Source organism: Primulina tabacum, chromosome 5, assembly GCF_025594145.1.
Source record: "Primulina tabacum isolate GXHZ01 chromosome 5, ASM2559414v2, whole genome shotgun sequence".
Taxonomy (NCBI): domain Eukaryota; kingdom Viridiplantae; phylum Streptophyta; class Magnoliopsida; order Lamiales; family Gesneriaceae; genus Primulina; species Primulina tabacum.
Genome location: NC_134554.1, coordinates 12209032 through 12223026, shown reverse-complemented (window position 1 = coordinate 12223026; position 13995 = coordinate 12209032). Strand labels below are relative to the sequence as shown.

Below are 13995 nucleotides of genomic sequence, written 5' to 3'. Positions count from 1 at the left end.
CATCTCTTTTTGATCATCGTCTATCATAAAATTATAAATTTTAATACGAAAATTCATAAGAATTTACGCTTTCAATAATAAAAAGCTATAATATCAGAAATTTCATATCAAAAAATTCAAAAAATAAAATTTCTATATTCTTTTTGCATATCTATTTTATTTAATTAAAGTTGATGACATGATATTAATGACATCAATTTTTTTTCCGATTTTACTCTTATATAAGACTATTATTACACTTTTGTTTTTTGTTTTGTTTTTAAATTTCAACACACTTTTTTTTTTATTTTAACAATTCAAATATCAATTTAATCCCTCCATAATTTGTTAAAGTTCACTTTAGTCCATCGATAATTATAAAAAAAGATTGTATACACACGCATCGCGTGTGCAGAATAACTAGTTCAAAGAAAGTTTCCGTCGTTGAAGACAAATTTATCCAATCTAGTATCAATTTCTTGAAATTTATATCAAAAACCAACCGGGTCAAAATCTAGCCTTTTTTTTTTTTCTTCTTTTTTCAAAACTTGGGCTTGGCTCCTCTAATAAATTAACATTAATCATAGTGGCTAAATTGTGTAAAAATTAGAAATAAAGCAATTATTGATAAATTTGGACGTCGTGTAATGGCTAAAATGGGCCGAGATGAAACGAAAGCGGATAATACATTTCTCGGTCCACGCCCAATAAAATTTTGGGCTATTTTCTGTTGCCCCGTGAAAACGATGAATAACACATAAGGTATATTTTTGTAATATTTTTACAATTTAATTGGAATTGGGAAAGAGCAGGCAATAAACTAAAATTCAAGTCAAAGCAACTATAAATTAAATGCTATTATTTCAAATTCTACGGACTGTAAATATTCAGTTGGACGGCCATTCAAAAGTCTGCACCTTAGCACGAATTAAATGATTGAGATATTTGTATATTAATTTAAAATATAATTTATTTTATGATGATATCGATTGTTTTGCTTTCTGGTTAATTTATTTTATGATGATACCGCTTGCTTTACGTCCAAATTAATTTCGAACAAAAAAATTATCATGTATCTTTTTTCCTGCATTTCAAAAGCGTTTTACGTACATATTCTACTGTAAGGCAAGCCTTTACTAATAACTAATAAAAAATACACATGCGTGGTATGTATTATTATTATTTTTAATTTGATCAAATAATACTAAACAATTAACACGAAATTATTTTCAATTTAGAAGAGTTTTTCGATTTAAACGAGGCGTTTTGTTTAGATTTTTTCTATGTAAAATATGGAGTGAGTTGATCAGGTTTTTAGTGAGATAAGAACGATAATTATAAAATTAAATATTTTGTTGTTAGTGAATATGATGACAATATTTTTAATATAATAGTATAGATAAACAATTTTGCGTCTCATATTTGATTAGAATTCGCATTTTGGTTTATTTCATTATGTAATTATCAATATTTCAACATCTCAAACAATTACTCCTCCGCCCCGCCCCCCTTCTTTTTATATTTCAATTAATTCTTACAGACAGGGAAAATTACTTTTTTATTTTATTTATCCATAAACATGACTAAATCAAATATTTTTTTTTATTTCGTAAAAAATATAATTAAAACAATTATTTGAAATTAATGACTCGTAATATTTATTTATTAATCATATTATATGCATCGTGTGTGATGTAATGTTGGTTCTCTTTTATATTATATTTTTGTAGTATTCCAAGATTATTTTAGTTAATTTGTCGTCGTCGTGATGTTTTTTCAATGAATCTCGCCCACGAAATGTAATTTATTTCAAATGGGAGCTGCTCAAAAACCTACCGACCATATCTCGCGTGGTCAGTATGTTTTTTTTTTTCCGATTTTATAATATTCTTTTTAAATTGTTGGAAAATTTGAACTCCGTGGCGGAATTATGTCCATAACAAAATCTGGTAACCAATTTAGGTATTTTCGAAAAACTTAATAAAATCAATGACTTAAACTATAACAAAAAATATCTATTAATAATATATTTAAAAAATGAATTAAAAACAATATCATTCATCCATAGTTTAATATAAGTGTCCATGATGTATTCGCTCAATTGTTGAGGTTAAGGTTTTGAGATTTGTTGGTTTCAAGTTTCGAGTCTCGCTGATTGCAGGTAGTTTTTCTAATCTATTTAGGTAGACTTAATTGTTTTTTTGTAATTTTTTTGTCCGATATAATCGGGTTCATGCTTAAATCTCGTCAATAATGCATAGAATTATATTATATTCTTGTAGTTTGAGATAATATTATTGTTTTACTCTAAAAAAGTAACACATGCTAGAGTAAAAAGTTGTCCGATCCAAGCAATAATTAATGTTGATGTTGTCTTTTGATTGAAATGTTGTTGCTTTTAATAGAATTTAATTATGGTTATTAATTGTACATGCGGCTGATCACGAGAAATATTACGCAGAAATAATCACAACACTTTTAGTTAAAAAAAAAAACTCCATCTCCGTTGATGTTCAAACGGATATGATTTAATGAAATAAATCGAACAATCGAGAACGTCGAATTAAATATATTTTCTCTAAAGAAAATATAAAACTAATACGAGGCGATTAAAATAAAAAAGAAAAAACCTTTTTAATGATTTATCATAAATCTAATGTTTAATCTTTGTATTTCAAGTGATAAATTACGCAATCAAATATTTAATCCATCGTTTGGTTACAGTGTAGCCCATTGGATCCATCCCCTCGCAGCAAAACTTAATTATCAGTTTTAGCACAAAAAATATGATCGATTGCATAAAACTCGAGTAAAAACGTAAATTGCCAAATCTTGCAAAAATATTATTAGATATTCTGAGATATTATTTTGGGATATGTGATATGACAAACCAACTAATCCACTCCATAAGGTCTAGGCTAAAACTACAGTAGACAAGAAAAATTTTAATTTGAAAAACTAAAAACTACTCAAGAAATTAGCAAATTCTGATATTTTCATTTCCATTACATACAAACATGCTTCATCTATGCTATCACTCCATGTGTACTTTTATCCAAGGTATTGGTGTGATCGTTTGAATTCAAAACAAAAATATATAAAAATCACATTAACGTCTATTAAAAATAAAAATAAACAAAAAGAGCAGTACTCTGAGTGTATCATATTTCATTCGATCTGTGTATTTAATCCATGACTATATGTGTTGGTGTGTGTTGGACATGATGCCTGGTTGATGGTCCCCAATGACAACTTTTAAAAGTTGACAAAAAACAGAGAGGGGATTTGAAAACATTTATGTTACATCTCTGTCACTTTCTTTTTTGTGAGATGAGGTTGTTAACTCGATGTTTATTAGGTCTTTGGAAAAAACCAATTCCTTGATTAATTTCTAAAATTTGTACATCTTTTCATCGAAAAAGCCCAAACATGAGTGATTTGTGTGTCATCATGGGGTGTGGAGTCGAAGAAAGGTAAAATGTACCAGTATAGATGTTGGGACCATCTCCTATTTGTAAAGGGTCCACAATTTGTGTATATTTAATTTTTTCCTATAAATTTATTAATTATTTTAAATACTATATTCACATTTTGTGGTTTCCAGAAAAACATGAAAATATATAATAATAACGGTAAGTGATTTTAGCTTGAAATTTTTATGTTAAAAATGGTTTTGTAGACATGGCAATGTCGAACATGTTAAATGGAGAGGCACATTCCAAATCAAGCTCTATGGTAAAAATATCCTTACAAATGGATACAAAAAAAATTAAAAAATAATCATATTTATTTTTTGAATTTTTTTTTAACAAAAAGACAGAAGATATTTTTCTCCAGTAGATTTCCACATTCGTGATGAATGACAAACAGTTTATAGTAGAATTCCTACATCTGACCTAGAGAAGTAGTCACCTATTTGTAGAATTAAAAATTATTAAATTTAATGTATACTTTTCAAAAATTAAACATCTATATTCTTGCCATCTTAATTTTCCGGAATTTTGATGTATTTTTTTTTAATAAATATTTTATTGTGACTTACATTTTATTGGCATGACAGCAAGAAGCTCGGACCAAACCTAACAACCTTATTGCTCCTTGTCATAAAGAATTCAACAAGCAGATTTTGGTGCTTGATCTATCAACAGCAGCGAGGGACTTTAAAAGCATCGGCGGGATATAATATAGTAGCTACGTATATAATTTCACATATAATGCGAACAATCTTTATAATAATGAAACATGATAATAATTTCTTTAGTTTAGGAAAAAGAAGAATATAAATTATATCGAGTTTGGCTAAGCAAAAACATATCGAAATCGAAACATCGAATTAGCTAATTTTTTTCCAGCTCTTATGATCATGCTTCAGATGTGTGTGTCTATATATATATATATTGTGTTTTATTTTAATTTTTAATTTTGGAAAAATATAAAATATGAATATACCGATTTTATTATATAAAAGTACTGAAATTTGGTGAACGCGTATGATCCTGACCAAATTTGGTACCATTATCAATGTTTTGAATCTATTACACGACCGTTCCCAGTATGACAAAAGGACAGAATAATTTAGGAGGTTGAAAAAATTTACTTACTTAATTAAATTATTTAATTTGTTTCCGAGGGAAGTAATAGTAATAATAATAATAATAATAATAATAATAATAATAATATAATGTCTATGGAAATTTGTCTAGGACAGAAAAATATTTACATTGAAATTAATATACTTTTTTTTTTTCCGAATCTTTCATATATTTTTCTTAAAAATAGACAAATAAATAATTATTGTTCGAAATGAAGTAATTTATATCCACTCGACAGAAATTTGAGTTATTAGATTAGATGAATTCGCTCCATCGAATGTGGTGCCACTATAAATGCCTCCGAATCTATTACATTACTGTTGTAGAGGCGGCACACCTATGGCACACGAGCGAGCTAGTATGGAAAAATTATTTAGGAGAGATTGAAGGAACTCTGTACCATGGTTGTTCAATTATTTAATTTCATTTTTGATAACACAGAAATTCTTATTAGATCATTTTATAAATCAATTTTATGATACAGATTTATGTCAAAAATATTATCTTTCATGATAGATATAGATCGAATCAACTCGTTTAATAAATATAGATTATGAGACGATCTAACGAAAAACATATTATTCGAGTAAAGTAATGTTTTGTATAAACTCTTTTTGAAGTTCTCCAATCATAGTCTCCCATCACTAAATTTTTATTTTGTCATTGTCGATGCCTTGTGCTTATGGAAAGACATCTTCAATTTCATATACACCCAAAATTTTCCATAAACATGAATTATCATTAAACTGTTCCACTTTTTTTCTTCATTTTTTCGTGACTTCTACCCCTTGAAAACCTCACCTTTTTACCAAATTTACGGCCTTAATTACTTTCAAAGGCGTGATTTGAAAAATATCTTGTATCACTGTTTATGAGAAGTATTTGGTTGAAGAGTACCTTTTTAAATTTCATGCCGACAGCAAGACTTCAATGTTTAATATTTCAAGATCTTATTTTTTTTGAAAAAAATGTGGAAATATCGTGATGTTAACTAACCATAGGCATATTGAATTTTGTGGGTATTTTTCTATATATTATAAGAAAAATATTTATTTTAAAAATATCATATCCAAACTACCTAAATATTATAATATGTGATCATCGTATGAAAGCAATCAAAAGAACATGAAGAAAATATATATATATATATATATATTTCATTTCTAGCACATCGTCCTATCGAAATTCATTTCCTAACGACTTAATTAAATAAATCTAGAAAATTGTAAATTATTATAAACACGTGATCTGAATCTAGTATAGCTTATTAAATATATTTCCAAAAAAAATAATTCCCATAAAAAGTGGACGTGATTGAGACACGCGCTGAGAGGTGCGGGTGTGGGAAGCATGGGATTGATAAATACGAGGTACATGGGGTCAGTATAAGAACAGCAAGGGGAGATGGGTGGGCTGTTTCCCGTACAGTGGGATTGGACTTCTGTGGAATATTTTTCCAATTTTGCCCATTATTCCCATTTCCATTTCTGAAACCTAGCCCTTCCACCTGACGCCTCCCTTTTTTCCACAAATGCCCTTCCCGTGTTCCAAAACATTTGAAGTTTTAGACCCAATTCTTAAAAATTTCGGATTGAGGTTGGGTTTTCCGGAGAACAAATCAACAATTAATTGGTTACGTTTCAATAAGGGATTTTTTTTTTTGTTAAATGTAATGTGTGTTCAGTTTTCTCCTACCGAAACTTTTTCTCCAATCTTTGATTAAAAATAAATGTTTTTATTTATACTCCATCGACGCATGATTATTTTTCATATGAAATCCAGTAAAAAACATTGAAAATCTGTAATATATAAACGATATTGGAGAACAAATATTTCATATCTGATAAAAAAAGATAAAATTTTGAGTATAAAATTTGAACAATTATATTAATATAAATACTTATTACAGTTGCTTGTATGCTCAAATATCATATATCAATATTTGATCTAAAAGATTCTATATTGAAATGTCTTATATCAGGACCGCATGTTTAATATTTTGTACCAAGTGTCATCCAGAAAAAAACAAATGTCATTAATACCAAAATTTGTTAATCATGTTTGGATACTCAAAAATCATACATTAATATCATATCTGAAATATATAATACTCAAATAATATATATTAATAACATGTATTCAAGGTTTCCTACATAATTTTAATCCGAAAAGACGTGCTATTAATATCAAATATTTTATACATATTTAGATAATAAAAAATCATATATTAATGTCAGATCTAAACTATTTTGTTACCAAATAGAGTATATTAGGTCTAAATTTTCAATGTTTTATGTTAAATTTGATCCGAAATAACATGTCTCAGCCTAAGAAATGCAGAATTTTTTTTGGATGAGTCAACTGCTGCATAAAAAGAATCGACATATATTTAATTATTGAAATAAAGATTTATTGATTATTTGATCATTCGCCAATGGGAATTTGGTGACGGGATGTATAGATAATTAAATGTTGCTAAAATGGCAATGGAGTAACAATTTATCAAACTTGTGTCGGTGATGTATACTTCCATTATTGGTTAATGTAGGACGAAAAGAGAGAGAAGTGGGGGTTGGCTTTTCGATTTGGTTAACGTCGGAAAGTTGCGTGAGAAAAAGATGCTTCTTTCTTTCTTTCTCTTTTTTTTTCTTTCTCCCTAACTAATAAAATTAAATTAGGATACATATTCTTATAATACATTAAAAATAGTGATTTTAAGCATAATTAAGAATGATATATCATATATGCTCGTTCTTTAATCACATGACTCAATTTTTACAATAATAATTCAAATTAAAGAATAGCTATGTTAAATAGTTAAAATTTATCACGCGAGTAATAAATAAATTTGAAGGGGAGTAAAAAACAGGCACACCTTTATATGCAAATAACCCATAGAGAAAAAGAGAGTGGTTAAATGAAATAACAGCTGCAGACATATATAAATATGGAAAGATTTTAGAAAACAATGCCTCAAGTATTTATGACTTGATTGAATGATAAAAGAGGATCCCCCCACTAGGTTTAGAGTCTCTGTATCATATTTAGGCCATTCGATCCATTTAATTTTGAACCCAGAAAAGAGACGACAGCCTGCACACATATGATCCCATTCAAGAAAACTAAATAAAGAGGCTGGCTAGCTAGGCGAGGGAGGGGAGCTGCTAACTAGATAGGTAGATTTATGGAGAGGAGAAGAAGGAGATCTACCTTGTAGAACTACTGTTGAAAATTAGATATTTTCAACCATGTTTTTGTGACTATGATCGTGGGTTTTCCATGTGAGTTAAAAACTCGCAGTTTTGTATTATATATTTATACGTGTGGGCATAATTGATTGGATGATCGGGGAGCAGTATCTTTAGTTTTCTGCTGATTCGATATTTCTTTAAAAAATATATTTTGGTTCTTAATTTGAGAGCTTTTTTAAAAAAAGTTTCTTGAAGTGAGGAATTGGGTTGAAGCTTGGAATCTTGTCCGGTTATCTTCTAATTTTTTGTTTTTGAGGTTTTTTCAATGTGGGATCTCAACGATTCACCGGATCAAAGAAGGGATAATGAATTAGACGAGTGTTCGGACGAGAAGGGCAAACGCCTCGGATCCGCCTCGAATTCAAGTTCATCGGCGGTGGTAATGGAGGACGGGTCAGAGGAAGAAGAAGCAGCTGCAGGAAGAAGAAGTGGAATCAGGAAGAAAAGCAGCAAAATATTTGGTTTTTTTGTGGATGATGAAACGTGGCCGTGCTCGTCGGAGAGTGAACTTCCCGTGACTCGGCAGTTTTTTCCGGTGGATGAGTCGGAGATGGGGAGTGTATCAGCTCCAAAATTTCCGAGTTCTCATTGGGTGGGAGTTCAGTTCTGCCATTCTGATCCCCAGGCTGGAGAGAACGGAGGAGGAAGTGGAGCTATATCAGGGAAATCGGTGGCGGAGGCTGCGCAACCTCTCAGGAAAAGCCGGCGCGGGCCCAGGTCCCGGAGCTCTCAATATCGCGGCGTCACGTTTTACCGGAGAACTGGCCGCTGGGAGTCACATATATGGTTATCCATTAAATAATCAAAATTAATTTTCCCTTTATTTTTTAAAATATATATATATATATATACTCACATCCATAATTATTTATCTGCTTGTCTGTCTAATTCAGGGACTGCGGGAAGCAAGTTTATTTAGGTCTGTTCCTTTCTTTCCTGAACTTGCCACATGATCGAAAATCAATTTCATGTGTATTTACTTTGGATTGTTTCTCATGAGATTCTTGATTCACAAGTATTCGAGTACCTAATTTATATTTCACTAAAACAGGTGGTTTTGACACGGCTCATGCTGCAGCCCGGTAAGCTCCAAGAATCCAACTTTAATCTTTATAAATTAGTTGCCAATTATTGAAATTGAATTATTCTCCATTCCAAAAAATGGGTATAATTCCAAATCCAAATAATAAATATAATTTGTGTTGCAGCGCATATGATAGGGCAGCCATTAAGTTCCGGGGAGTGGAAGCAGACATAAACTTTAGTATTGATGATTATGAAGAAGACTTAAAACAGGTAAGTCATTTGTAAGAGAAACAGAGAGAGTTTGTTGTTGTGCTTCGATCTTCATCTTATCTCGCACAGTGTTTTTCCTTATCTCGAACAGTTGTGTTCTAATAAGTGGCGACCCACAAAATTCAGATACAAGTACATAGAATGTTTAAAACGGGTTAAAATTTTTATTTTCTTCTTGATTCAATTTTTCAGGAAGATCCAACACTAAATGCATTGAAAGATTTGAAACATTATATATATATCTGTATCTTCTTGATTTTGTTATCAAGAATATATATGAATTTATGTAATACACACACAGATATATCATGGGGCATCGCTAAAGGTGACAATTTATTATTTGTTGAATGAAATGAAAAATTATATTATATTCCATGTTACATATTTCAGATGAGCAACCTAACAAAGGAGGAATTTGTGCATGTGTTGAGAAGACAAAGCACTGGTTTCCCAAGAGGAAGTTCCAAGTATAGAGGTGTTACTTTGCACAAATGTGGACGATGGGAAGCCAGAATGGGCCAATTTTTAGGCAAAAAGTAACCACTCCACATAATTTATATAACCTCAATTAGTTATTCATTTGTATATATGCATCATTAAAACAATCTCAATTCAATTTAATTTTAAGGCAAATATACAGGTATGTTTATTTGGGTCTTTTTGACACAGAAATTGAAGCAGCCAGGTTGGTTTAATTTGTATTATATATATAGACACACACACACACACACACACACACACTAAATTATCTTATAATTATGTTAATAACATTGTATTAATATTAATTAATTTGTTGCGACTTATTGTAGGGCATATGATAAAGCTGCCATCAAGTGCAATGGAAAGGAAGCTGTTACCAACTTTGATCCCAGCATTTATGATAATGAACTTAAAGCAGCAGGTACGAAGTAAATAAACGGATCGAATTTTATTATATGATTGAAAAGTATATGTTTCAATAAAGTTTAAAATCTGATGAAAGTTACGTTGCATGCGTGTATAATCAGAGTCTTCAAGCATTAACACAGCAGACCATAATCTTGACCTGAGCTTAGGAAATTCATCAGCTTTAAAGCCAAGCAATCGGGAACCATGTAGGGCCAGAGATCATCAGCTTCCCCCTTCTTTGCAATTTGATTTTGCTCGGAGACGCCACGTACCAAATCCTGAGGTATATGTTATACTTTTACCAAGAATTCGTCATCGATCCATCTCCTTGAAATCCTTGGATCCGTTCTTGATCATTTTAGCGAACTGAAGCGAGGTTTAGTCTAACCTACCTTGAGGGCACTACCTTCGTGATAAATCAAATGGTCGTCATCGCCTTACCCAAAAAATTTATGTAGAGTCAAGACATTGACCATATATTTTGATCAATGTTAGTCCTTATATTTTTGTCGTGGGGGGAAGATATCCCAATTGTAAACGTGAAGCCTAGGCTCAAAAGGGGCGGAGAGTTGATTTTGCTCGAACTTTTTAAAGCAACTACATATTTTAATCCCGCATTCACCGTGGTATCATTTTCATGGTGAAGCAACAGCTTCCTTTTCAGCCCCATATGACAAATCCAAACGATCCTGGAAGAAGAAATGGATACTACTTGGTGGCGCAAACCATGCAAGATAACAAATTCGGGCAACAATTCGAAACGTTTTCTACTCCATATATGTCTCAGAATCTCGTAAGTTTTCCAACTCCAATCCTCTCGTGAAAGAAAGGAAATTTTCGATTATTTCTAGGTTCCGATATTTTTTTCTAAAAGAAACACATTTAACAGATTAATCAGTTTCCCTTCGGGAATCAGCATCCATGGCGGAAGAACAGGAGGAGAATTTGCGGCTTCAAGAAATGATCAGCAATGGCAAATGAATAATAATTTATTTGCTGGTGCTGCAGCATCATCAGGATTCCACAGTCGCAGAATATGGTACAAATTAGACCTCAAAACTGGCTTCAGATTAATGGAATCCATCCTTACATGAGACCCAATTAACTAAAAGTTTTCAATATTCAGTACCGTTCCTTTATGTGCCATTTTTGCTTCGATATATGCTGAGTGCAAGAAGGAAAATCAATCTGTATTTTTCCTTTAAGTGGGAAGGTTGGATTCATGGTTTCAACTGCTTCTTTCTTATGATTATATAAGAAGTGATTATATAAGAAGAAAAACAAAACAAAAAAAATAATAAGTTTTTCTTTTTAAAAAGTAAATAAAAAAAATGTTTGAGTTCAAAGTAATGGTGAAAATCAGAAAAGTAATCCACTTTTTCACCATTAAAAAAGACTCAAAGAGATTTATATTAATTTAACAAAATAGTTGATACTTCAATTTCTTTAAAAAAATTATTCATTGTGCTAGCTGTGGGTAATTTTGCATGTTCCTAAATTAATTGAAGATGGTAAGGCGTGCAAAAATAAAGATTAACTATGTAACTTATTATTAAAACAAGTAAACTAAGAAAAGTAAAATTAAAATAAAATAAAAACTGCATATTCAATGTGAAATATGAATAAATGGTGCTTGAATTGTCACCGTCTTGATCGTCCTGTGCAACAGTTTTTGGGTGAGCAGGAAAAGTAAAGAGACACAGATGGCTATTATTATATATGACAATTGACCTACTAAAGTTTCAAGGGATGCATGAATTCATTATAGTTTGCTTCAAAAAAATTATTAATAAATAAAAAATAAAATCATAAAGTGTGAGACTGAATATTTCTTTCTCTAAAAACTATTTCCTATATTAAATTATTTAAGCTTAATAGTGATGTAATAGATCAGAACTTGAGAAATTTGAGATTTTTTAATCGTGAGTACTATTATATATTATTTTTTTTAAAAAAAATCTAAATCTCCTTGTTTAAATAAAATAGTGAATCTTTGAACCAATTTTCGAATTATTTATGTTGGGACCAACATTATTAATTAAAATACTAGCCATAGCGCATTTACATCATCTGTGACGTCAACATCAATTATTCTTGCATTATTCAAGCTAGCAATAAGCATGCTGCATGCCATCAATATTTCGTACGTAGTGAGGATTACAATATATAATACGAATTACTAATTTAATAAATGTAATCCTGTTTGTACGTACGGTTGGTTCAAAAGAAAATTAAATATAAGCGAAAATGGAGGGTTTTTTTTTTTTTTTTTTGTTACAATATTTGGTTCGGAGTTCATATCCAGCCCCTTTTTCTTTATTTTTTTTCCTTTTCGTCTCTGGTTTTTTCAGGACACGAAACTCCACATTCACCATGAATGCCTCTCCCCCAAATTTATACACAAAAAAATTAATTTATTTTTTCGAGTATTTTGAATGAAAAATATGTGGTGGAGAAAAGAAACTGCACGTGAACATCGACAATCTATGGGTTCTCTAGGTTTTTTTTTTAAAAAATGAATCTATTAAGTAATTCGAATTTTTTAATAATTCTTTTGTTAGTTCAGTTTAATTGGCTTCGATTATTATTTTTATATATTTGTATTAATCACATATATTATTCTACGATATTTTAAAGTCAGATTGGGACTGAACTTAGCTGGGGTTTTGAATTTTTGTGTGGTGGTTGGCACTGTTAGAAATACATCACTTTCATACATAATTCAGCCACGTTTTATAACAAGAGATTATAAATGAATTTAACTTTTTATAATAGTTCATCTTTTCCCGACCACGATATACATTATACACGTCAAAAATTTAGAGCACTTTTTTCATTTGTTGTGGGAATCCTATCGCATAATTTTGATTATTTAATTTAATCTCGGGTTCTTGAGATTTAATTTTATTTATAAATTAATTGATTTTTACTAAAACGATATCAATTCCTAATTAAAAATTCGATTTGCTTGCTTGGTGAGGATTTTTATATTTAAAAAAATATATAACATAAAATTTTAAAAGGAAAGCGTCAGCGATCTTACCTAATAATATTTTTTTATATAAAAAATTTGTCTTAAAAGAAGCGAGAGGAAAAGGACAACAATTCATTGATTCAACACATTTATATTGCAGAAATGAAAGGCTGCAGTACCTTATTGACCAAAATCTAACAATTGCATTTGCATTTGCATTGCATTATTTCCATTGGGTCATCATTATTTATTCACAGTACAGCTGCATTATTTTACATACTACGACCCTTTGCACACATTAAGTATATGTGAAATTTTTTTTTTATTTTTAATTTAATTTTTTAATAATAATATTTTATATTAAGAATGAGATTATCATTTAAAAATTCAAGAGTTTGATAAAAATTAAATAATATTTTAGCTATGAGATGAGTCGTTTGATTCGCGGATCTCTTAACAAATTGATTATATACATTGTTTGTGAATTTACACATACTATTTGTGTGTATATTTTTGTATCCGTTGATTTTTTTACCACTTTCCGATATTGCATGGCCTTAAAAATCGAATTTACCCACGCTTCTTTAAACCGAAGAAAGTAGTTATGGATTCAGCATTTTGGAATGGTCCTAGATTATTGAGAGTGAAATTGCATAAACTTAGTTTCGTGAAAATGGAGGAGTGGACAGAGTAGTGGGTGGGTCAAAATATTTTCCATTTACGTACATGGTATTATTTCCTCCACCATACGTATGTTTCCAAGACTTTCCATGTTTGGAAATACGTACGTGAAACTGAATCTCGTTGCAACTTGCAAGTACGTGAATGAGTGGTGTGTGTATATATATATATATATATAATATTACGGACGTGCCAAGTGCGAAGTTGCACCGATTTGTTTGAAAATGATAAAATCTAACTTCTAAAAACAAGCGAAAGCGAATCCTAGTTTTTATCTTTTATTTTTAAGCGGTAATCGTCTTTTTTTAACAACAAATTATTAACTTAAATTAAA

At 30.2% G+C, this 13995-nt stretch overlaps 1 protein-coding gene across 3 annotated transcripts; it reads left to right on the top strand.

The window, feature by feature from the left end:
- Positions 1-7538: 7538 nt before the first annotated feature.
- Positions 7539-10883, top strand: LOC142546636 (floral homeotic protein APETALA 2). Of its 3 annotated transcripts, none has more exons than XM_075654464.1 (9): positions 7539-8608; positions 8716-8741; positions 8874-8904; positions 9031-9118; positions 9509-9654; positions 9759-9803; positions 9928-10019; positions 10126-10289; positions 10671-10883. In XM_075654464.1, exons 1-9 carry the CDS (start codon positions 8088-8090, stop codon positions 10827-10829), a joined length of 1272 nt encoding a protein of 423 aa, XP_075510579.1. In that variant the 5' UTR covers positions 7539-8087; the 3' UTR covers positions 10830-10883. The 3 variants fall into 3 exon arrangements, with proteins under 3 accessions (XP_075510579.1, XP_075510577.1, XP_075510578.1); XM_075654462.1 differs by having other exon boundaries at positions 10653-10883; XM_075654463.1 differs by having other exon boundaries at positions 7540-8608; positions 10659-10883.
- The last annotated feature ends 3112 nt before the right edge of the window (positions 10884-13995 follow it).